Raw genomic sequence first — 24,494 nt, forward strand, 5'->3', positions numbered from 1 at the left:
TTTGGAATAGTTCCATTGAAGTTAAAAACTGATTTTAATTTGGTAACCACATGTTATTTCTTTCCTTTTGAAAGTAAATTATTGATATATTAGAGGTATTGTCCTATTAATAAGATAACAAATTGCTAATTAAACCATCTCTGATCATTGTCTAACATATAAAAAGTGGGTGTTTTATAGATAGAGTAGAAAAAGTGGGTAAAATAAAGTGTCTTAGGGCCTATGTTATCATGCAATCACAAAGTGTTGTTCTTTAACAAGTAATGGCAATAAGCTCTGCAGACACTGAGCCACCATGACTACTAATGCAGTCCGTGCTACTCATGGGAAGATGAAGAGCCCAAGGCTGTGTGTGATACAACAGGATAAAGAGGAAAGGCCCACAGCACTGGGCACCCTGCCTCCTCCACCTTCTAACAGTGGGACACTACTTAACCTCTCTTTACCATCTGTTTCATCAGTATATTTTGATGATAATAACAAAGACCAAGTCTACTTCACAGGGCTATTGTGAAGCTCAAATGAGAAAATTTTAAAAAAACATTCAGTAAAATGTCAAGCAAATGCATGATAGAATTTTCTTCATACTCAATGTCAGCATGTGTTTGTTCTTATCAGTCACAAAGATAAAACAAACAGATCAACTGTGGTATTCTTGTCATTTCATTGTCTAAAATGCAAGTCCTGGACAATGCATAGTTAAAACTTTGTAAACTCCTAGAGAGCCCAGCTGCTGAAAATGCTTCAGAAACTCCCAGGGAATCCAACTATCTTGAAAGAATGGCCTGAACACCCTGGCTCAAAATTAATTTAAGCTCCAAATGTTTGCAAAGTACAGAAGCACTTCTGGGGAGCAATACAAAAATGCAAGGAGTACCTACTTCTCAAACGACATATCTGTGCAAATATAATTATATAACTAAATTTACACAGTGAAAGGTGTTGATTCTTCCCCTCAGCTATTACAGTACCAAATCATGAAGCTGGAGGCACTGGGGAGTGATAAGGCTTCCCTAGGCAGGATTACTTTTGATAACCTCAGCTGAATGGATCACCTCAAAGTGGCTCCTGTTTTTATTTAAGCAGGGTCACTCCTGCTGCTGCTGCTGTCAAACCTGCTGTCGTGCAAGACCGTGGCCTCCCTGCCCGTCTGTCCCAGCGGAGCCGGCAACTGCCAGGTGTCCCTCCGGGACCTGTTTGACCGCGCGGTCATCCTGTCACACTACATCCATAACCTCTCCTCAGAAATGTTCAACGAATTTGTAAGTACTGTACTTCTCACTTCTCCCCAGAAGGAACCTTCACGTGAATGACTGAGCTTCTAAAGCTTTAATCAAGAAAACCTCATGAGCCAAATTTCCAAATACACATCTTAATACATTAAAAAAAGGCATCAGCTAATGAAATGTGGAACAAGAAAAAAGGGATAGTTTCATTAAATCCCAGTGTTCCAATTTTCAGAATGTAGTTATTTTTTAAAAATTTCTTTTAATTCGCTTTATTTTCTAAAATTAAAATAGTTTTTTACACACTAGACACAAAGCACTTTCCATTGGGGCTGAGGAAAAGGAAGAGTGCTGATTTCTTGTTCTTGCACGTAAGGGCCATATATGTCTCCCCAGGCATTCTTCACCTAGCACACTGCAGATACCCAATAAATGAGAATTGCACCGCAGAGAATTGGGCAGGTTGAACAAAATTAAACTAAGCTGAATCCCATGTCATAGAAACAAACAAATACTAACACCTTTTCAGACACCCCAAATGCTGGGAATCACTGTTCTAAGATTTCCAGTTTATAGGTTTATCATTATAATAAAAAGGTTGTCGTAAAATTAGAAACACTCATTCTCTTTCTGATTAACACACTTTGAAAGTTGTATGTTAACTCCTTTAGGTAAGTCAAGGAGCAGAGAAAAGATAAGTGCTTCAGTAAAACAAAGGACCTCCAAAGAGAATGTGGCTCAAAATTTATATTTATTCACACAATTCTTTTTACTTATTGGTTTTTCTCTGATTCCTCATTTTTGACTGACCATCTTTTATCTTCCAAACCTTCCCTAGTAATCCCTTAAACTTTCACTATGTTTTGCTAAAGATTAGTTTTTCTTTGTCAGTGTATTAGGTAGTTTTCATCTGTTCTCATTTTCAATCAATTGCTTAAAACGTCCTAAAATGTTGTGCCTTCTTTTCTCTGATTTATGTTGTCAGAATCAGAAAAATTGTTATTCTGTAGGTTTGATGAACATGGTTAAGGAATAAGATGTATGGATTCAGAGGATAATCAAAGAAAAATTATATTTTCATAATATCTGTTAAGTCAGGCGTATCAATTCAGACCCACATCAAATGAGATTAAGCAGCTAAACAGGTACAAATGCACTATGGTGTTTGGCTCAAATACTAAAGAAAGATGTATTTAATAATCAACACTTAATGTTTCATGTTTTTGCTATTTTGGTATTGCTTTCCAAATAGCAACTTGTGGGAAAGCTGAAACTAAACAAGGGAATTGCAAAGAAGGGAAGAGGTTGGAATTTAAAAAATTTCGATGAAAAAGATGAGTTTATAGAAATAACAGAAAGAAAAGAGAAAGGGTTACTTTCTTAATTCGTTAGTTTCAATTTTTATGTAGCTCTCATTTAAAAAAAAATTACACATCTATTAAATGTATTCATAATCTGACAGTGGATTCATTTATTCAGTGACCGAACAATTTCAACTTATTGAATGTGCTTGATCACCTCCAGGATAAACAATATGCCCAAGGCCGAGGGTTCATAACAAAGACCATCAACAGCTGCCATACTTCCTCCCTCTCTACTCCTGAAGACAAGGAGCAAGCCCAGCAGATCCATGTGAGTCTTTTACTCAGGCATTTTACTGAGAAACTAAAGGCAAGACACTGATATCACCTTATAGTTAAGAGATAACGTAAACCACGCATGCAGAGAAAAGCAAAGAAGGAATAAGCAATCAAAGCTAAACTGCATATGTATTCGATGAGTTATGGTAAAATAAAATCTTAAAGACTGCAGCAGCAAAATAAATAGATCCATAAACTGTCCATGCAGTCAACACGGTTTTAACCAATGTACTGTCTCTAGACTGCAGATATTATTCTGTACAAAAGTGTGAACTAAATTGGATTTCCTTATTGTAAAATATACGGTTTGCAAACTCATGCCTATGTAAGAAATGCAAATGTAGTTTTATTTATTAGACATTACTAGAGACTCCTACACAGGCAGCATTTAACATTGCTGACCACTGCACACTTTAAGCCACCTCTTCCTGAACCCTCCAAGTTCTCCCTCTAGTTCTACTTCTACTTCTCTGACGCCTACTTCTATATTCTTCAATGACTCCTCTGCCCTCGCCTACTTCTGGTGTCCATTTCCTTTCGATTCTTCTCTACTCTGCATTTCTGTTACCACCAGTCCAGTTCAGGGACATCAGCAGAGCAAATGTTTTAAATCAGAGATGATCTGCTACTCATAGTTTCATGTGCAATCTTGGTACTAAGCATGAACTTGGGGACAAATTCTCCATTGCCAAGTCCATTGATGCTATTATTAAAGATAACATTGTGCTGTTTTATCCACCTGCATGTCAACAAAATAGACCATTCTGATAGCAGGACAGGGGCAGAGGTTGAGATAATTGAGGAAAGCATGTTTATAAATGCTACGTTTTCATTGCCTCTTTTTCCTAAAATCCTAAAATAAAACTACAAATAACAAATGTTTATATTGACGCACATCTTGATTCATTAGCAAGAACAAATCCTTGGGTGGAAACGACTTGGTCCCCTAGTGACTGACACTGGTGGAAACTGTCTTTCCTGAGTCAGGTACTACAGGCACATATCAAATTCCAACAAAACTTTTCCATTTTTCCCAATGGACAAGCAAAACAGCAAATGTAAAACAACTCACTGAGTGGGCGGATGGGAGAATTTCAGAGGAAAAACAAAACTCTTCATGTTATGAATCAAAACTCTTATTAGTGGTAGTTATTGAAATAAGTCAGGTTTTTTTTTGTTTTGGTTTAGCAAACTGTAAGCCAATAGCTTAAATATTAACCTTTTTACAACTTTTATCATCTACAATTTTTTTTTTTTTTTTTTGCATACACGTAGGAATAACAAAGAGATATTTTAGGTCAGCCTCTCTGAGCAAAAATCACATGTAATTAAACCCATAGTATTAACATTTATTTTAATGGGCTTGTTTTATGTGGCTGTGTAGCATGAAGACCTTCTGAACCTAGTACTCCGAGTCCTACGCTCCTGGAACGACCCCCTGTATCATCTAGTCACTGAAGTGCGAGGTATGCAAGAAGCCCCAGATGCTATCCTGTCCAAAGCCATAGAGATTGAGGAGCAAAACAAACGACTTCTAGAAGGCATGGAGAAGATAGTCAGCCGGGTAAGTCTCTCCTGATGCGTTTTTCTTTTTCTGTAATGAAAGAGGTGATCTCTGTGATGAGGAATGAGTTTTGAAATATCTCACTTTGAAAGAATGAAATTTACGCATTCTAGATTCTAGACTGTTATTAACTAAAGAAAGTGCTTCATGACACTAGTAATTCATAGTAATAGAGTCTCTTGTAAGTGAATCTCAGAAGTCTGTGGTTCTTGACAGGTGCAGCCTTTCCTACATTGCACAAAAATCTACCCAAGGCTCTCTCTCTCCCAAGGACAGGTGGTTAAAATATTTTCAGGGAAGGAAAACTGTAGAGCAGAATCTACCAGATGAATGCTTCTTAAAAGTATCCCAGGATACTCACTTTTGAAATTCGGGTCAGTCTTTCTCTTTTCTCCCCACACCAAAGGATGTGAGTGGAAAGGGTGCAAATCAAAATTGGATTGGGTGGTGTGTTTTTCCCCCAAAGACCTGGAAGTAACTGTCAGGGAAAGGAAGAAATTGAAAAGATGAGGCCGTAGCATCAACACTAACACACAAGCATGAGATTTCAGGGGATCCAGGAAAGAAGGAGGTACACTTCTTGGGGGAGTTTTTTGCTTGTAATATACAGAAATTTGTCTCATTCTAAATTTCCTTTTGGTTTGGGCTCCAAAATGGAAACTCGTGTCACTGCATTTAATCTCCCCAAACAATCTGTCATATTTAGATTGAGTTAAAATTTGCAATATATGTCTCTACTCAAATAGGATAATCTCAACAATAGTGAGGTAAGGTATGAATAGCTTTCTGAAGTTCTCAGAAATAATGTATGATCTAAAGAAAAGTATATGATTATAGAAATAATAATGGGAGCAATTTTATATTTTTCTTATTGTGTACTAAGTACCTGACATCATGTATCATTTTTTCATTTTCACGGGAGAATATATCCAGCACATTTTAACCTTGAAAGTATGAGAAAAAAACACCTAGACTTTCAGGTTACTTTCTTCATTACTCTAGGCCTATTTTCTGAGGTAACTATTTAATTGTTCTATAATACTTCCTTCCCTGTTTTTTAATCCACTACTTATTTTTTAATTCCTGTAAATATAATTACTCCTTGCAAAGTAAATTTTGTTTTAGGACTCAAACACCAAACATAAAAAAACATAGAGCAAGGCAACAAATATATATATGTAATATACATAATATATATAATATCAATAGAGAATCACAGATTTTTAAATATTCTTACTCTGTGGATAAAATTCAGCAGATCAAGGTCTACAATTAGCCCAGATTTGAATCTAGTAGCTCTCCAAAATAACTGACATCCCTAAAGTTGCCAAGCTGGTTACTCGGTTTCTAAGATCTTGGGAGACATCCAGCATGCAAAGCCGACAAAACACAGAGCTACAGAGTACTCTCCCTCTCCTGGTGCTCAGTATCTTTCTGTTACCAAAATCAGGCCCCCACAGTTCCACATAGCTGCCCTCATCACTGAGGAGATTGCCATCAGGACTCCCGCTTCTCACAGGTGCTTTTCCCAGCACTTCCCACACCAAGGACTTCAAAAGAAAGTAGCCATTCCTCATACAAATTTTGGGGGCAGCTGTCCTGTGTGAAATTCCCGACTACTTCAGCAGATCTTCCTAGTCACAGGCATCACTAGATTATCTGCACCTTAAAGTATCAAGGACACTCTTCATCATTTCAAAGCTCTTTGGTGTCTACACTCTAGAGAATAGAATTAGGTTCAAAGCAGGAAAAAATGTAATTATGGTGACCCGCCAATAGAAATAAAGTACAAAGTGCACATCAGGGACAAAAATCAGGGAAGTGAAAGGGTTCCTTAAGTGAGAGGATTAAGGCTAGCTCTTCCATCGTTCCCATTCAAGTCTATATTCAAATAGCAAATTTCAGCTCTCCAGCTCCCTACTCCTGCTTCATCTGCGATCACATGCATGTCAGACAATGTCACATGTTCTCTGCTTCTGGTTTTTAGATTACTAATAGATTGCTGGTGCACTGGCCCAGTAATCCATGCTTCTGTCTAGGGAGCCTGGCATTCTGCACTTCTCCAAATCTTAATTCAACAGTCAGAAGGAACAAGGATAAACAAACACTAATAACACTGAAAATAAGTTACTATCTTTTGGGCGATTAGGTTCAACCTGGAGTCCAAGAAAATGAAGTCTACTCCGTCTGGTCGGGACTTCCATCCCTGCAGATGGCTGATGAAGACACTCGCCTTTTTGCTTTTTATAACCTGTTCTACTGCCTACGCAGGGATTCACATAAGATTGACAACTATCTCAAGCTCCTGAAGTGCCGAATCATCTATGACAGCAACTGCTAAGCCCACATCCAGTCCACCTATTTCTGTGATGGTTCTTAAGGATCCATTCCAAAGCAAGCTTCTTTTAGTTTCATAGCTTTTTAAATGCATGCTTCAGTGTAATAGGTCTCCTCTTAATAAATAAAAACTGACTCCTTAGAGACGTCAAAATCTAAAAAGCCAATTTGTCTATGTTTCTTATATCTATTTAATAGGAAATCAAAAGAAAATCCATCACTATCATTGAGAAATTTGCATCAAAATTTGTCACAAGTAGCAGAAACCAGCCTTGCAAATAAGACAATTAGCAGATTACTTTAGAATCAAAGTATATTATTGTTAGTCAAGTTATTAGAATCAAAGAGTTAAAAAACTATTAATCATACTAGTCGTGATAAGAGAAGAGTGAATTCTCAAGCATCTTTATGAAAGCCAACCCCAAATACCATGAGGTTTATTGAACTATCTAAAAGTTATTAGGATCCAAACACGAAATAGCTTTATCTTTCTCCAGTAGCTCTCTTCAATCATGCTCCACTAAATTCCCATCAACTTAGCATCATCTTGGACAAATGTGATAGTGTTCTCGTTACTTTGGGTCTAACAAATCTAGTTCAACCAAGTTTCCAACTCCATCTCATATTCAATAAATTTAAAGGTTCCTTCTCCTCTATTATGGCTCAAGGGACCTAATGGGGAATGCAGATTATAATCAATTCCTGCAATGTTTCTTCCCCCTCCCTCCTTTGGATCTGCTGGGATGGAATGCAGGATTAGCAGAGATGGAAAAGTTCTAACCGCTTACCTGTGTGGTGCTTTTGGAGCCTTCTCATTGCTGGCATGGATTAACCATGAATTCCCTGAGTGGCAAGTCTCTCATGGGCACACTTATGATTTTTCAGGACACTCACAAAAGGGGACTCCCTACTGCAAAGTTTCTTTACTTGGGGATATGCTCTGGCTTGATTGCTCTATCACCCCATAGCTCTGCTGTCTTCATAGTTTCTGCTGCTGTTCCCCTCATCCCACAGGCATCCCATTGGGGAAAATAGGCTCAAGCTCGGCTATCTGCTAACTTGAATCACAACAGAGGAGAAGAAACCATTAAATTTATTGAATAGGAGATGGAGTTGGAAAACTTGGATGGACTAGATTTGTCACACCCAAAGTGACTAAAATACTGTCAAATGTGTCCACTAGCCCACACACATCTTCATGTGTTCTTCTCCCATAAACATCATTCCAAGCACAAATTTAACTTCTAGGAAACCATTGAAGTGATGATATTAAAAAGCCTCTTCCTGCTTGATGGTGACATAGTAAGAGAACTGAAAATATAATGCTGTAGTTTTCAGACAAAAATGAGTAGAGTCATCAATTGGTAGCTGGAAAGAGGATTTTCTGAAAAGACCGTATCACTTCCCTTCTAACCAGAAGTGATCTATTTTTTTTCCTCTTCTACACACAGCCTTTCCATGTAAGACATTACATTTGAAGAAATAGCTCTGCTATAGCAATAACAACAATGGTAATGAAACAGAAACAAACAAGCTTGTTTGCTCTGAAATTCACTGATCTCATAGATTTGTAAATCATGTGTCATGCACACTATATGAGGTAAAAATAGAGGTTAAAAAAAATCTCTCTATTCCAGGAGTTTGCTCTCACATCATACAGAGAGGGTTACACAAATAAGCAAATTACTATAATATATGGTAGAGAAAGGTCAGTATATAATTAAAAAAAATGAATCAAAGGGCAGCCAGGAGACATCTAGATGTGAGAGCTAAGGAGTTTTTCTGGAGTGTACAAAATTGTGATGGCTTGTGATTTTAAAGGCTAGGTGGATACTTATAAGCAAAAATGGGAATTCAGCATATCTGCCAATTCATTCAGAATCATTTTATGATGCAGTTCTTTCACATCCTGAGCAGAGGAACGGATGTTAGTATATAGCATTATAAGGTAGCGGTAAATAATCAAGTTTGGCCAAAAACATAAGGCATGTTCATATTTTAAATAGACATTTAATATTGCTCATTTTTATGCTCCCATGGTGTGCTGTACATATTCCTGTAGGGTAATAATGGGGAAAAACCTGAGGATTGTTTATGCATTGTAGAAGGTCGTTTATGCCAATTTGTGGAGTTTGTTCTCATTCTACTAGGCAACAAGAGACCAGTAAATTTTAGTGCAAAAGAATGATATGTCCAGAAGTGTAAAATAGAAATTAATCTGGTTTTGGGGTTCGTGAGAGTATGGGATTGGTAGAGAAAAAGAAGAGGTCCCAAAGTAAGAATATTATTGTCTGGAATATTATTATGACAATCTATAGGAAACCAAAGAGGGCTCTGCCAAGAGGAGAGAAGCAGAGGATATGAGACACACAGGAACATCAATAAGTCTTGTCTATAGGAGGGAACAAGGCAGATAGAAGACAGAAAAGGGATCCAAGATCTCGAGACTAATGAGTAAATGAATGATGGGGAAGTCAGAGAGAGGAGAGGATTAGATAAAAGTTTTATCCAAATGCATCTGAACTTTGTTTTCCTCTATTTCACTAATTTTTACTAGAAATCAACAAAAATGTTAAGTTACTATAACAAATCAGAGAAATGAGTATGTTCAAGGATGCTGCTAATCTATATCAAATACCAGAAGCATTTTATACTCCCCAGAAATAGTAAGTTGTAAGTCACTTGTCCCCTTCAACATTTAAATAGGACATGCATTGTAGAGCATAGTACATGAACATAAAAATAAAAATGGAAACAATTCCCTTCTTTCTAGAGTAAGCCCTAAGCAAAACTTTGAAGTATGTTCCCCCTCAACATTTTTCCATTTCTGCAACAGTTTCTAGTTCCTTACTTCTGAATCCACCCCAATGAACTGTCCCTTCATTGTCATACTTTCAGCTGATGGTCAATTAATTACAGATCAAATAAATAATTTAATAGCATCCATTACTAAGATAATAATTCATATTTAAGGACTCTTGGAACAGAAAAGCATTCTACTCTCTTGAAAATAAAACCCTAAGAGCAGAATGACTCTTCCCCAGCATCTTTCCAAAATCACAAGTAAGAAACCAGGTACAACTATGCTACTTGGAAATCTTCTGCAGTGATGAGAACCTATTTGGATAGTAAAGACAGAAAAGACAAATGAAGAAATAAAAGACATTTAAAGCAATACATGAACAAGTATAAAAGATCATATATGTTTTTAAAACATACCCGCACTCACACTATCATACTAGAGAGACAGGAGCTGGGTAAGCGTAACCAGGGGTGGCTTCTTCAAAGAAGGTTCTATGTGAATTGGCACTCAGTTGTTTAAAAATGATTCTCTGATTCCAAGAGTCAAAACCACTCATTACACTGACTTGCACTGTCAAGAAAAAGTAATACACTTGCACTGTCAAGACAAAAGTAATACACTTATATTTGGAATAAAGAAATCAAATCAACTAATACTGTTTTTTAAAATGTACATTCTAGTAAGCATATGAGTCTAAAACTTTATTGCCAAATGTAGTTCAGAAAGAGAAGGAAAACAGAATCGTGACCTAACCTCATAATATTAACTGTATACTCCTTTAGCTACAAGAGCTAATAAAACTCACTAAATCCTAGATTGTAAGCCAGCCCCTTACTCAGCTATTACTCATTTATCATTTGTTTAATTACTGCCCACTTCACTTTGGGCCTGTGGTAGGTGACACCTGCCCTCATGGAATTCATAATCTAACTGAGGAACAAAGACAACCCACAATAAACATAAACATGAGAAGAAGAGCATTATATAGTATGTTAGCAGGTGAACCGTGCTATGGAAAAAAGAAACAGTCGAGCATGGTAAGGGGCTTAGGGAGTGCAGACGGAGAGAGGGATGTGATTTTAAAGGACAAGTGAGAACCCGCTGAGAGCAGTATCAGCAGATTCTCCTGTTTACATCACTCAAACATTTGCTCCCTTGCACCCCAAATCCAGGCTTTGTCCTGTTCAGCCAGATTTCTTTCTCTTCTACACAACTTCAAAAACATTTCTTTCTCTGAGGCCATAGGATCAATGTGTGCTCTTCAAACTCATGAAAACATGAAGATTCTGAAAGCTCTCCCTCTCCTCAGTTCAACTGAAAGATTTTGTAAATTATTGGGGGGTAAAATCCTCAAAATTAAGTGTCTTTTTGTGTGGCAAATTTTGAAACTCTTCCATTGCCTGAAGCAGTGATCTCCAAACTGTTTTGATTTTATGCCACTATCATGGCCCAAATTATATTAACTTTTAAATTTCATACGTGTATTTGCTATTTTAACAAAATATGGCACTTAAAACTATGCAGAAAGCATAAATTAAAGGAAATGAGACCAAAATAAACATAAATAGAAGTTGTAATATTTTCTTCCCAAAGGGATGAGAACACTCACTTTTAAGGCCACTGGACTAATGGATTCTGTGCGCACATACACACTTATTCCACAGCTGTTTAACCATCCTAATAAAATAATTTCTTTTACATACAACTCAAATCAAAGCTCTTAGAATGTCTCAAGGGCCTGGGAATAAAATTAGATGTGAATAACTCTCTTCATATGCATATATAAAAAATCATAAGCTCAATTATGTAATCACCATTAGCCTTTTTATTATTTCATCTACTGCTTTACAATAATCCAACTTTACAACAGTTTCCTTCCCTTCAGGAGATGAAATCTTAAGGCACACCAAAAGCAAAGTATGTTTATATCATTACACAGATCATTTGTACAGCGAATTAATGAAAAAATGCAAAAGAGACTTAAATTTGGAAGAAACTCACCCAGCGATGGGTATGCATGTCGTGTAGAAGACAATGTCAGTTTCCACAGCATCCAGAGGAAAACGGTCCCACGACTTTCACCTCCTTCTGCCTGCCATGGTCTCTCCCAGATCTTCCTTCAGGAAAATGTCTACTCTTGGTTTCAAACAGACCCTGGACTTCCGGTATAGCAAGGTGGTGTAGACACCTTTCTCCCTATCCCCACTGCTAAGTGTGACTATAAAGCCTGGAAAATGGCAAAGTAAACCAAAGTGGAAGTCCCATAGGCTGTAAGAAAGAGGCGACCTGGTTTGGGACACCAGGACCAGAGGAAGAGCCCAGCCGCCGGGTGTCTTAACCCCCATCAAGAGAAAAGGGTAATCCAGGCCCAGCATTTCCAGAACCCCTGTCCAGGTGGGCCATTTCTACCCCGGCCCCACCGCGAGCCGCTCAGGAAGCACCAGGACAGCCCGGGACTCGGCGAGGCGGATTGATGCAGACCGGTGAGGCGCGCTCCTTCCCGCCGAAAGACACGGAAGCGGCTCTCCCGCCCTTGCTGGCGGCCCGCACCTGCTGCCTGCTCGTGCACGCGCCTTTTTGACCCCGCAGGCCTGATCTCCTGAGAGGGCGCTTGTAAGGAGCTTGCACCACAGCTGGCAGCTCCGCTCGGGAATCATTCTCTATCCCCCAGAGGTGAGGGAGATCCTGCCATAAGTCCCTGGCCAGTGAGCCCCTGCAAGCTAAAGACTCCATTCAACACTTGGACACGGAGGCGGCTGGGCGGAACCATCTGGAAGGACCCAACTACAGTCGGGTGGCAGGGCCTGGAAAGTCTCTGTCTACGCGGGCCTGAAACTCCTCTCCTTCGCCCAGAGATAGGGGCGACAGGGAGGCATCATTATGGAGATGCTAACACAAGTTCTAAGGAAGTCTCTTTTTTGGTGTGGCTGGGGTCTGCTTTTCTTCATTGTATTTCTACTAGTTACGGTTCTCCAGGGAAACAGAAGCAACAAGAGATATCTGTAAATGTGAGATTTTATAAAAGTGTCTCATGCAACTGTGGGTATGCACAAGTCCAAATTCCATAAGGCAAGCAGCAAACTGGCAACTCGGATGAAGGTGTTTGATAAACACCTCAGGAGACGCTGACTAGCTACTGAAGTGAAGGTCCTGTCTCTTCTCCCTTAAAAGTCTTCAACTGACTGGATTAAATACAGCTGATTGAATTCTCTCTTTGTGAAAGACACACCCTTCATTGATGTAATTAGTCACAGGTGCAATTGATGATTTAACAAACCAGCCTTCTGGTTTATTAACCAGCCACAAATATCCTTGGAGTAATGGTTACGCCAGTGCTTGCTTGACCAGACACCTGGACACCATCACCTGGCCAAGTTGACACATGAACCTAACCATCACAGTCACCTAGAGATGCCCAGGACCCAACATTGGGAAACCCCTTCTGCCTTTTCAGGCAACATCTCCTCAGCAGGGATCTTTGGGAGCCCAAGCAGCAGATAAACAGACCAAAATAACATGACAAAGTCTGTGGAAATTAAACTATGGTTGGAACCAAAGCTCACAAAGTAGGCCAGGAACTGCATGCAAAATCTAAATGGGGTGACTTCTGGCTTAACATAAAACATTTTAAGAGGACCCAGAGTCTTCTACCATACTAGACAGAATGTCCAGGAAACAAGTGAAAATGACCTATCCTACTGAGAATCAAGAATGTCATAACTTGAATGAAAAAAGACAACCAAGGAAAGCCAACACTAAGATTAATCAGATGTTGGAATTGTCTGACAAGGATTTTAAAAGAGCATTCATAAAAATGTTTCAATATAAATTACAAATTCTATCAAAACAGATGAAAAAATACCAAAGAAATAGAAGTTATTTAAAAAAGAACCACATAAAACTTTTTTTTTTTTTTTTAAAAAAGGACCAAATAGAAATTATAGGAGGGAAAAAGAAAGCAACAGAAAGAGGGGGAAAAAAAAAAAACTCGCTTGTGTGCTTAATGGTACTGTGGAGATGACAGTGGATAGTATTGGTGACCTGAAGTCCAGATCAATAGAATTCACCCAATCTGAACAACAGAGAGAATATAGATTTGAAAAAACAACCTTCAAGAAGCTGTGGGACAACATGAAAAGACTAACATTCATACCTTCATTGTCCCAGAAGGAAAGTAGAGAGTGGGGGGCTGCAGAAATATTAGAAGCAATAATGGCTGAAAATTCCCTAAATTTGGAAAAATGTACAAACCTACAGATTCAAGAAGCTGAACAATTCCAAATAGGATAAACCCAAAGAAATCCAAACCAATTCATATCATGTTCAGATTCTGAAAACTAAAGACAAAGAAAAAATTCTTCAAACATCCAGAGAGAAATGATGCATTACTTATAGGGAACATCACCACTTTCCCTTCTGAAACCATGAAGGCTAAAAGGAAGTGGCAGGTGCGGAAAGAAAAGAACTAGCAATTGAAAAGTCTGTATCTGGCTAAATTATCCTTAGTGAGTGAAAGGAAAATGAAAGCATTCCCAGATGAAGGAAAACTAAAAGGATTTGTCACTAGCAATACTGAATCTTAAAGATTGGCTAAAGAAATTCTTCAAATTGAAAGGAAATGATAAGGGTATATACAATAGACTATCCTTTTCCACATGAACCTTATAAATCATGTTCAATGATTGAAACAAAAATTATAAAACCATCTGATACGAGAAGGGTATTTAACAGCGGGGAAGGTAAAGAGAGCTAAATGGAAATAAGGTTTCCACTTCACTTAAAGTGGTAAAATATTGTTACCGGTAGACTGATGAATCACGTACGTATATATAATACCCAAAGCAATCACCACAAAAGATACACATAGGGAGACATTCAAAACACTATAAACAAATCAACAAGGAATCCTAAGCATTTTGTTTTCAAGTAATCCAGGAAGGCAAGAAAAGAGAAGCAGGAAAAGAGCGAGAAGAACAAACAGAAAATAAATAATAAAATGACAGACAAGCACATATCAATAATTAGCTTAAGTGTGAATGATAAATATTCATATGTGTATGAATAATTGGTGTATAAATACACCAATCAAAAGATGGAGATTGGTAGAGTGGGTAAAAAACATGCCCCAACTATATGTTGTTTAAAAGAAAGTCACTTCAGACATAATGACAGAGGTAGATTGAGAGCAAAGGGATGGAAAAAAATAAACTATGCAAACATTAATTTAAAAAACAAATGCGTGGCTATATTAATATCTAATAAAGTAGACTTCAAAGCAAAGCAAATTACTACAGACGATGAGAGCCATAGGGACATTAAATAATAATAAAAAGATTGATCCTGCAGGAACAGATAATGCTCCTAAATGTGTACAAACCGAATAATAGAGCCTCAAAATACATGAAGCACAAACTGATAGAGCTGAAAAATAGGCAAATCTACAATTATATGGAGGGACTTCAACACTCCTCTCTTAGAAACTGATAGAACTACTAGATAGAAAATAAAAAAGGATATAGAAGACCTGAAAAACACAAGCAAACAACAGGAGCTACTTCACACATGGAACACTCTACCTCCTAATGGCAAAACACATATGTTTTCAAGTTCACTAAAATAGACTGTATCTTGGGCCATAAAACAAATCTCAAAAAATTTTAAAGTACTGAAGTCATACAGAATGTGTTCCCTGACCATAATGGAATCAAATTAAAAACCAATAACAGAAAGACACAGAAAAATTTCTAAACGTGTAAATTAAACAACACACTTCTAAATAATCTATGGATCAAAGAAGACTCAAAGAAAATAAAATATAGAGAAAACTGAATGAAAATGAAAAGACAGCTTATAAAAATATGTGGATGCAGCTAAAGCAGTATTGAGAGGAAAATTTGTAGCATTAAATGCTTACATTAGAAATAAGGAAAGGTCTCTAATCAATAATATATATCTCCACATCAGAAACTAGAAAGAGAGGAGCAAAATAAACCAAACATAGCATAAGGAAGGAAATAATAAAATAAGAGTGGAAATCAATGAGACTAAGTAGGAAAACAATTGAGAAAATCAGTGTAAAGAAAAGCTGATTCTTTGAAAATATCCATAAAATTGATAAACCTTTAGCAAGACTGACAAAAAAGGAAGACACAAATCACCAGTGCTAGTAATGTAATAGAAGCTAACACTATAGATCCCACAGCCATTAAAAAGATATTTTTTACACTCATAAATCTGACAACTTGGAAGAAGTGAACTAATTTCTCAAAATTCACAAACTACCTCATTCAACCAAGAAGAAATTAGATAATCTGAAGTCAAAACTATTTATGCAATTGATGTTATAATTAAAGAGCTCCCAAGTGAGAAATCTCTAGGCCCAGATGGTTTTACTGGACAACTATACTACGGTGGCTTGGAATTTTGTACCCCAGAAAAACATGCTCTTAAACTTAATCGATTCCTGTGTATGCGAATCCATTGTAAATAGAACCTTTTGATGAGGTTAATTCAATTAAGGTGTGGCCCAACCATTCAGGTTAGCCCTTAATCCTATTATAGGGAGGCCCCAGAGAGAGGGAGCTGCCAGAAGCTGGAAGTCAAAGGAACCATGAAGTCAGGAGAAGCCACTGTGTGCATTGTCATGTGACAGAAAAGCCAGGGAGCAAGGATCACTGGCAGCCATCCCAAGAACGCCACAGTCTTTAGGGAGAAAACATCACCTTTATGACACCTTGATTTTGGACTTCTCCTAGCCTCAAAACCATAAACCAATAAATTCCCATTGTTTAAGCTAACCCATTGCATAGTATTTGCTTTATAGCAGCCAGGAAACTAAAACATGTAAAGCAGAGTACAAATCTATATAGTTTCCAGTATCTGCTCTCTCACTTTGCCCCTGCAGGCCTAGGGATGTTAATGTTTCCCTGCTCTTGCTGATCCAATGACTTGTACCATTCTTTGTGGGTTACCGTTAACTCTGTTTCCAATGTCTAACTAGCCCTTCATTAAGCTTACCTTACTTTTCTCAGTCGAGTGTGCCATCTTGTTTTCTGGCAGTGAATTACATGGCTACAGTGCTTCTAAATGAAGATAGACATTAATGATCTATCATTAGAATACCTACCTTAGGAGTGTGACATCTTTATTCCTGACTCCAAAAGTATAAATAAAACATCCAGAGGTGCCACAAAATCAGGTAAAAATAACTGTAGAAAAAAAGAAAGTATTCAGATATTTTTCTTTACTTTTTTACATAATTTTCTAGATAATTCAGTCAATACTCTTGGCCAAAAAAAGAGGCATTTCTTATCTAGATAATTGCCCAGTGGGATTCATTAGATATTTAGAAAAGAAAGGGACTTGGAAATCAACTAGACAACACCCCCATTTTAGAGATAAATAAATAAACCCAAGAATGATTAAGTCACTTATCTAAACTATAAAACTTGATGACAGAAGTAGAAACAGAAACTAGGTTTCCTAATTTTAACACGATGTGCATTCTAATAAACTGTATGGACTCTTCAAATCTATTTTTCAAGTAAATGCGATTTTGAGCATGTACTGTTGCAAGTCTTGCCCTCCATGTGCCTTATAATTCATACTATATGTGACATATGTCCTAGAGGTAAAATTGCTATGAACAAATAAATGCCATACCCTTAGCAGCAAGGAAACAAAAATTCAATTGCAGATATACACCATAAAAAAAGAAAAAAAGTTGAGTTTTTGTCATGGCTACTTGGAGCCCAGAAAATAACATCTTTTGGAAATTAAAATAATAAAAAATCTGATGAGTTTATTTCTAAAACACTGTCATGAATTTTACTCATAATTTGCATTAGTACATTTCCGTGACTTAATTACCAGATAAATTATTTTACATGATCATTAAAGTTCCATAGAACCCAAAATTTCTGGGTTTCATGAAAGTCCCCAACACTAATGATCAGTCCCCTCCTAGGCTACACAATTACCAGCAAAGCTCCTTTGGGCAGGCTCATAAGTCATCCATCTCAGCCAAATAGCACGTACCATATGTCAATATTTCTGCTTATATGTCCTGAATGTATTTTCAAACAACTTTTATTTCAAAGTAAAGTGACTATCAGGCAACATTTCAGAAAATCTCCTTTCCTCTGGGCTTTATGCCTGTGTTTATAGATGGCCCTCCATAATTGAACATAGAGTGGAAAACGTACTTTTTTTCTTTTGTTCCCCCATTTATTCAGCTGGCAAGAGGAAACAAAAAAATATGAGCAATGGAGTTAAACATACTATAAACTACATCTGTTTTTGGCAAGCGGACCTATGTACTGTCTTTACAGTGGTGTGGGACAAATTCACTGCTTCCGTTTGCTTGTAGGAGTTCATGTAGTATATTTCTCTAAGTGACAGCAAAATGCATGAGGACAATATGCAGAATAAAGCATATGCCAGCAGCAGGCTGAACTCAAACTAATCAGTTAATATTACTATAATTTTTTTCAGCCTTTTTTCACAAGACTAAGCTTACCTTGAGTGAAATCTTGTAGATTTTCAAATCCCACATACCATCCCAAAGTGAATGGCAATGACATTCTGACTAAGCAGAAGGTATTGTTAAGGTACAAAGGGAGATAACGCTGAGAAAAACTCTTGGCCCCTAAAAGGAGATATTTGAATGAAAGCTAAAAGAAATTGTTCAGACATTGTGAAATACTTACTTAGCCTCCTGAAAATAAAACATGCATATTGTTTACTAAATCATCAACTTTGTTTTTGTTCCCATACGATGGAAAACAGTGAATTGAGGACAGATCATTTTTTGCTGAAAAAAATCCCTGTTGGCCTGAAAAGAAAGGTGCTACAAGGATGCAGGGGTATCAAAAGGAGAATACGAGGTGGCAAAAGGGAAACTGCATCTGCTTTACAAGATGAACTGGATTCAGTTGTTCTGAGAACAGGGAAGGAGGGAAGTGCCCCTTCTTTGTTCACTCCTTCCAAACCAAATTGGGCAACATTTCAGCATCAGTTAAATAAACTTCAGTGAACTCACATTTGAACCTAACAACCATGTCAAGCACTGCTTCTGTGGCTTACAAATAAACTCTTAGAACAAAACCCTTCCTAAGTAAGAAGCTTCCTATAAAGAGGCAAACAAAAGATTTTTCCAGGAACCAATTTTCCTATGCATAGAAAACCCATAAAGTTGTCAAAAGACATAAGTTAAAATTTAAAATTAATTTAATCTGACCCACCAAATCATACATTTTATATGAAATAATTTTGGTTCTATACAAATGTTTTGACATCTTTATAATACTCAGCATTCAATAATGCCATGTGCAGAATTCCACTGAATTTACATAACCTGTTAATTTGTTTATTGGTAAATACTAAGGCTTGAGAAATGATACTTGAAAAGGAAAAAGTTTTAAACAGTTAAACATTTAAAGTGTGATTACCTCTTCTAATTTTAGTGGTAATTCTTATACATGACAATGATAGTCAAATCACTGATTGCCTGATTTCCCAATTTTAAAATATTCTGGTGACTGGCCTGAAATGAACTGTTTTATTTACCTATCAGTTTTTTTATGTGTTTATTATCCACCTCCCCTGACTAGAATATAAGCTCATATTGTTGGCCACTGTACTATATCTCCAGTACCTAGAATAATAAAGGGTGAATGAGTGAATTAATGAATAATATTAATATAATAAAGTTATTTTCCTGTATTAATCTTCTTCAAAAAGGGGAAAACTAAAGCTACTAATGGAATATATTGAATCTCTGGTTAATCCATTGACTAAAACAAAATAATGTTAAATAATAGCTTATATTACTATTTTGTTATGTGTAAATACTATTATTTAACTCATGGAAAAATTCTAACTACTTCTAAATATCTTTCAATTATCAGTAAATTATTAGTTTGCAAATTAGCTATCAATATATAATCATATAAATAATAGTACTCTAACTATAATCCTATACAAATGCTAAGGAAAGTAATTCTAAGTCATTAGATTGATAACTAAAGGACAACACCATCTAATAGTGGAAAGCTCTTGACCTGAGTCAGGAGACCAAGATTCAAGTCTAAACATTTACTTACCAGTTGTGGGAATTTGTATAGACTATTTGACACCTCTGAGCTAAAGTCTCATCTATAACATGTCAAGATTTTGTATGATTTCTAAGACCTGTTCTACCTTTAATAGTCTATCAGGACTATTAAATTGTAAAATAAGGGGAGATTGCACAGTGCACGTATATACCTAATGATAATAACTAACATTTATATAGTACTTACTAAGGGCCAGATATTCCTCCAAGCACTTAATATCAATTAACAAAATATATCTACACAAACAAGCCTATGGGGGAAAACCCATCTCTTCATTTTGGAGGAGGGGAAACTGAAGTTGGGGCAGGTTAAGTGACTTAATCCGGTTCTCACCAGATAGTTGACATGTGCAGCTAAAGACCTCCAATGGATCTGCCCTCTGCCTGCCTCGCATCTCCTTGTTTACCTCTTCTTCTGACATTCCCGTGCTCAAGCCACACTGGACTTCTCTTTGGACCCTGGGCACACAAAGTTGGATGTTCCCATCCAAGATCCCTTGCACTAGCTGTTCCCATCCAAGATCCCTTGCACTAGCTGTTCCCCTTGAGTGTGGGGTTATTTCCCCAGAGCTTTGCCTGGCTGATTCCCTCCCATCATCTGGGTATCACCATGACAATCAGAGGCCTGCCCTGGCCTCTCTAATCAGAGACGCTACTACCTTTGTTCATTGATTTACCCTTATGCTTGGTTATCTTATCCACCTGTATATTTCTTCATAGCATTCACAACATTTGAAGTTATCTCACCTGATTTTCTATTAGTCCATTCATGTATTTAGTATCTGCCTCCCCTGACAGAGAGTATAAACTCCATGAAGGCAGGGACTTTGTTTTGCTCACTAGTGTATCTCTAGTATGTAGAACAGTTCAGTGTACTGAATAGTTGGCCAAGGGAATACATAGATGGATGAGAGCATAATAAAGACTATTTTCCTGTATTCATCTTTGTTAATCAAAAAGGATGACTGCTAAAGATACCATGGGTTATTTTGAATCTCTGCTATGCCATTTAAGTAGAAAGTATTTTCAGACAAAGGAGAAATTAGTTTTCTGACAATATTTAGTACTAGCATTTCTCCAAATTTCTGCTTTTACTGTCAACTTCTATCAAAATAATTAAGTAAACACTTCCTTTTTTTTTTAAATTAAGTGATTGTGTTTTATTTCAGAGAAGAGTTCAGCTCTTTTACTAAATCACCCAAGAAACTGAGTGACAACATGAGTCATCAAAAACATTAAGCTCACACAATCTAATACTTCCAGGGAGACTAAAATTTTGTATTGTGCAGAAACAAATCAACAGCAACCATGTTCCATGTCCTCCCAGGAGAAAGGGGTAAAATGTCATTTTATCAGCACTGAAAAAGCCTGTACAGAGAAACACTGAGCACATCTTGAGCAGACGTCTGACTGCCTAGTGGAGCAGTTTAAAGAGCACAAGAGTTCCTAGACTTAGAGGGCAAGTAACAATGAAAGGTCAGAGCTCTCAAAACTCTGATGCTCACTTCCATAAATTATATATGGCAGCTTTTAAAATCCATACAATATACTAAGATGAAATAAAATAAAAATAAGTGGATAAAAACTGGAATCACAGCAAAATGACAATAGAAAATATTAGTCAAAGCCAGGGACTGTGAATACACAAGATAGCCATGTGTCTGGACCCACGCTAGGAGGAGGTAACATACTGGCCTTGCATTTCCTGGCAAGGAGAGCAGTGGTAGTGAAGGGACTGGCCTTGGGGGCAGAACCACGATGCTCAAGATTCAGATGTGGCCCAGTCAGGTATGTTGTTCATAGCATGGATGAAAGGTAACTCTGTCATAGGCCAGGCATCACTAAATCCTGAAATCTACGAGAACCTTCTCCCACAGTCCTCATAAAGATGGCCCTGTCTGATGTAACAAACTCAATAATGTTCTTATAAATTAAATGCAGCAATGTGATTCCTAGGACTGTTTGTTAAAAAAAAAAAAAAGAATTCACTCAGTTCAGGTTGGAACATGGTACCCAAGAAGCAATTCAATAAAAGTAATTATACGAGGGGCTAACAGCAATCTGCAGTCAATTAATGCAGCTCTCTGCATCCTTCCAGGGGTCATGTATGGGTGAGGGTTTTTAGATATACTTGTATTCATGGTAGCTTTTCATAAAATTGTAGCATCAGGAAACCAAGATAGTACTCTTTAACAGCTACCTGGATAAGAATTTATCCTGTATTCTGTCCTAAGTTGGAGCCATTCGCCTTATAGTCATCTAAGCAAGGATGGACTGACATCCTCTCAGGAAAGTTAAGGCACCTAACAGGACTAATGGTGAACAGAAAGGCTGTTCCCTAAGGGCAGAGGCAAAGCGTCCCTGGGATTTAATTTTGGATATACAGATGAAGGGAATAACAGGACTTTAATGGTCTCTAAAAGATGGTATATGACAGCAAAAAAAAAAAAAAGTCTTGAAAATTAAATAAGTAGGTGAACCAATCATGGCCTTTGACCTTTTTTTTTTTTTTTTTTAACATAAGTCTCAGTAAAGCCCTTTTGGCATAGTTAATCTTGGATAGCAGACCATTCTTGAGTATGGTAGAGGAGAATCAATTACAAATTATATACCTAGAAAACTGACTTAACCTACTGCGTAAGATTATAAATTATAAGCCAGTTATATGTTATGGATAGTTGGTCAAAAATAATGACTTGTTTTCCAGTGGGGTACCTGAAGCCCCTTTGACAACAGATGAAATGGCTAGATGTCTATTAAAGCCAATGCTCGTTCATGCACCTAAAACATATTACTTCCATGGAGAATACATTTTATCTCTCTAGACTCTACTTTGTTATCACACACTAAGACTACATTGAAGATAAAAATAAGTTTGAAAAAAACATACTCTTTGAACTCATCATCTGTACAGATGTTACTGAGGCCTGCACCCTCTGTCCTTTCAAGAAGAAAGCTTGAAATAAATTTTTCTGATATTAGTACACTGAAAATTGACTCTTAGTCATTGGTCTATATTTAAACATATAAACTCTGTGAACTATGGAACTGACCAGTTTACAATTTTTTAGTTGATTGTTAGAAAGCTTAGCACTGACATTTGGGTCTATTTGTAGCAAGTATATAGGTTTTACTGATGGGTTTAATATCCTTATCCGTGTTTTCTTTCTTTTTAAATTTAAGTTATCTTTAATTTAATTTAGTTTAATATTACATTATATTATCTTGCTGTGTTTTTGGTTTTGCTTTACATCAACAATAGTAGAATGACCATGCCTAAACCCTGTTTTCACTTAATGTACAATATGGAATTGAGTATCCTGTTTTATATTAAAAAAAAACTCATATACATTTTAAACTGAGTGACTAATAATCTAACCAGTTTAGTAGTTGGAAGGGAAAATAATTATATTGTGTAATTAGGTTTTTGTTACTTTGGAGCAGAATTGAAGACAAGAGCACAACTCTCAAATAGCCTTCAAAGTTCAATCATAAAATTAACTTGATTTACCTTAAAGTTTAGTTATTTTCAGTTTTATTTTTAACCTAGGACTATCAAAGAAAAGGCTAATTTTGAAATGAAACTAAATTTCAAAAGTTTAATACAAATGTAAACTAAATAAGCATATTATAGGATTTCTTTGTGTGTGTTTGTGTGTGTGTGCCTGCGTGATTACTTTTTTAGAAAATGCAATTTTATTGAGATACATTCACACACTATATAATCCATCCAAGGAATATAATCAATGGCTCACAGTATCACCACACAGCTGTGCATTCATCACCACAATCAACTTTAGAACATTTTCATTACTCCAAAAGAAAAAAAAAGAAAAAGAAAAAAATTAATAAAAATAAAAATAGAAAAGAATACACAAAGCATCCCATACCTCTTATCCTCCCCATTATTTATTTATTTATTTTTGTCTTTATTACTCATCTGCCCATACACTGGATAAAGGGAGTGTTGGTCACAAGGTTTTCACAATCAAATAGTCATCCCATATGAGCTATATAGTTACGCTATCATCATCAAGAATCAAGGTTACAGGATTACAGTTCAACAATTTCAGGTATTTCCTTCTGTCTATTCTAATACACTTGAAATAAAAAGGAGTGTATATATATTTATATATTGCAGAAGAATAACCTCCAGAATGATCTCTTGACACTGTATGAAATCTCTTAGCCACTGAAACTTTGTTTTGTTTCATTTCTCTTCCTCCTTTTGGTCCAAGAAGGCTTTCTCAGCTCAGTCCCATGATGCCGGGTTCAGGCTTATCCCTGGGAGTCATGTCCCATGTTTCCAGGGAGACTTGCATCCTGGGAGTCGTGTCCCACCTAGGGGAGAGGGTAGTGAGTTTATTTGCAGAGTTGGCTTAGAGAGAGAGGCCATATCTGAGCAACAAAAGAGGTTTTCTGGGGTGACTCTTAGGCACACTTATAGGGAGGCTTAGCTTCTTCTTTGCAGGAATAAGTTTCATAAGGGCAAACCCCAAGATCAAGGGCTTGACATTCAATCTGGAGTCCCTAATGCTTGAGAGAATATCTGGAGTTCCCCAGGTGGGGAAGTTTATTACTTCCACATTTTTCCTCAATCCCTCAAGGGGACTTTGCAAATACTTTTTATTTTCTTCCCCAAATACTCTGGAATGTATAAGGGTACAACATTAACCTGTACAGAATAACAGGATCTCATTCCCTAGTCTAGGTTCCATGTAATTATGCTGTTTAAGTAAACTGACTGTACAGGTTAAATTAGACAGTGTGCTACAGAAAATTTAAATTTTGTACCAAATAAGCATCTCTC

The 24,494-nt window shown here is 36.9% G+C and overlaps 1 protein-coding gene across 1 annotated transcript; it reads left to right on the forward strand.

The window, feature by feature from the left end:
- The first annotated feature begins 295 nt into the window (after positions 1-295).
- On the forward strand, positions 296-6,800 carry PRL (prolactin). Its single transcript, XM_037844744.1, has 5 exons — positions 296-419; positions 1,087-1,262; positions 2,751-2,858; positions 4,251-4,430; positions 6,580-6,800. Exons 1-5 carry the CDS (start codon positions 296-298, stop codon positions 6,769-6,771), a joined length of 780 nt encoding a protein of 259 aa, XP_037700672.1. The 3' UTR covers positions 6,772-6,800.
- Positions 6,801-24,494: the final 17,694 nt, after the last annotated feature.

Source organism: Choloepus didactylus, chromosome 7 (assembly GCF_015220235.1).
Source record: "Choloepus didactylus isolate mChoDid1 chromosome 7, mChoDid1.pri, whole genome shotgun sequence".
NCBI classification, from domain to species: domain Eukaryota; kingdom Metazoa; phylum Chordata; class Mammalia; order Pilosa; family Megalonychidae; genus Choloepus; species Choloepus didactylus.

Bases quoted from the DNA above. Each gene is read 5' to 3' on its own strand.
- PRL (XM_037844744.1), top strand. From the start codon at position 296: ATGACTACTAATGCAGTCCGTGCTACTCATGGGAAGATGAAGAGCCCA. The intron at 420-1,086 runs GTGGGACACTAC...TTATTTAAGCAG, and splicing joins GCCTCCTCCACCTTCTAACA to GGTCACTCCTGCTGCTGCTG. The intron at 4,431-6,579 runs GTAAGTCTCTCC...TTGGGCGATTAG, and splicing joins TGGAGAAGATAGTCAGCCGG to GTTCAACCTGGAGTCCAAGA.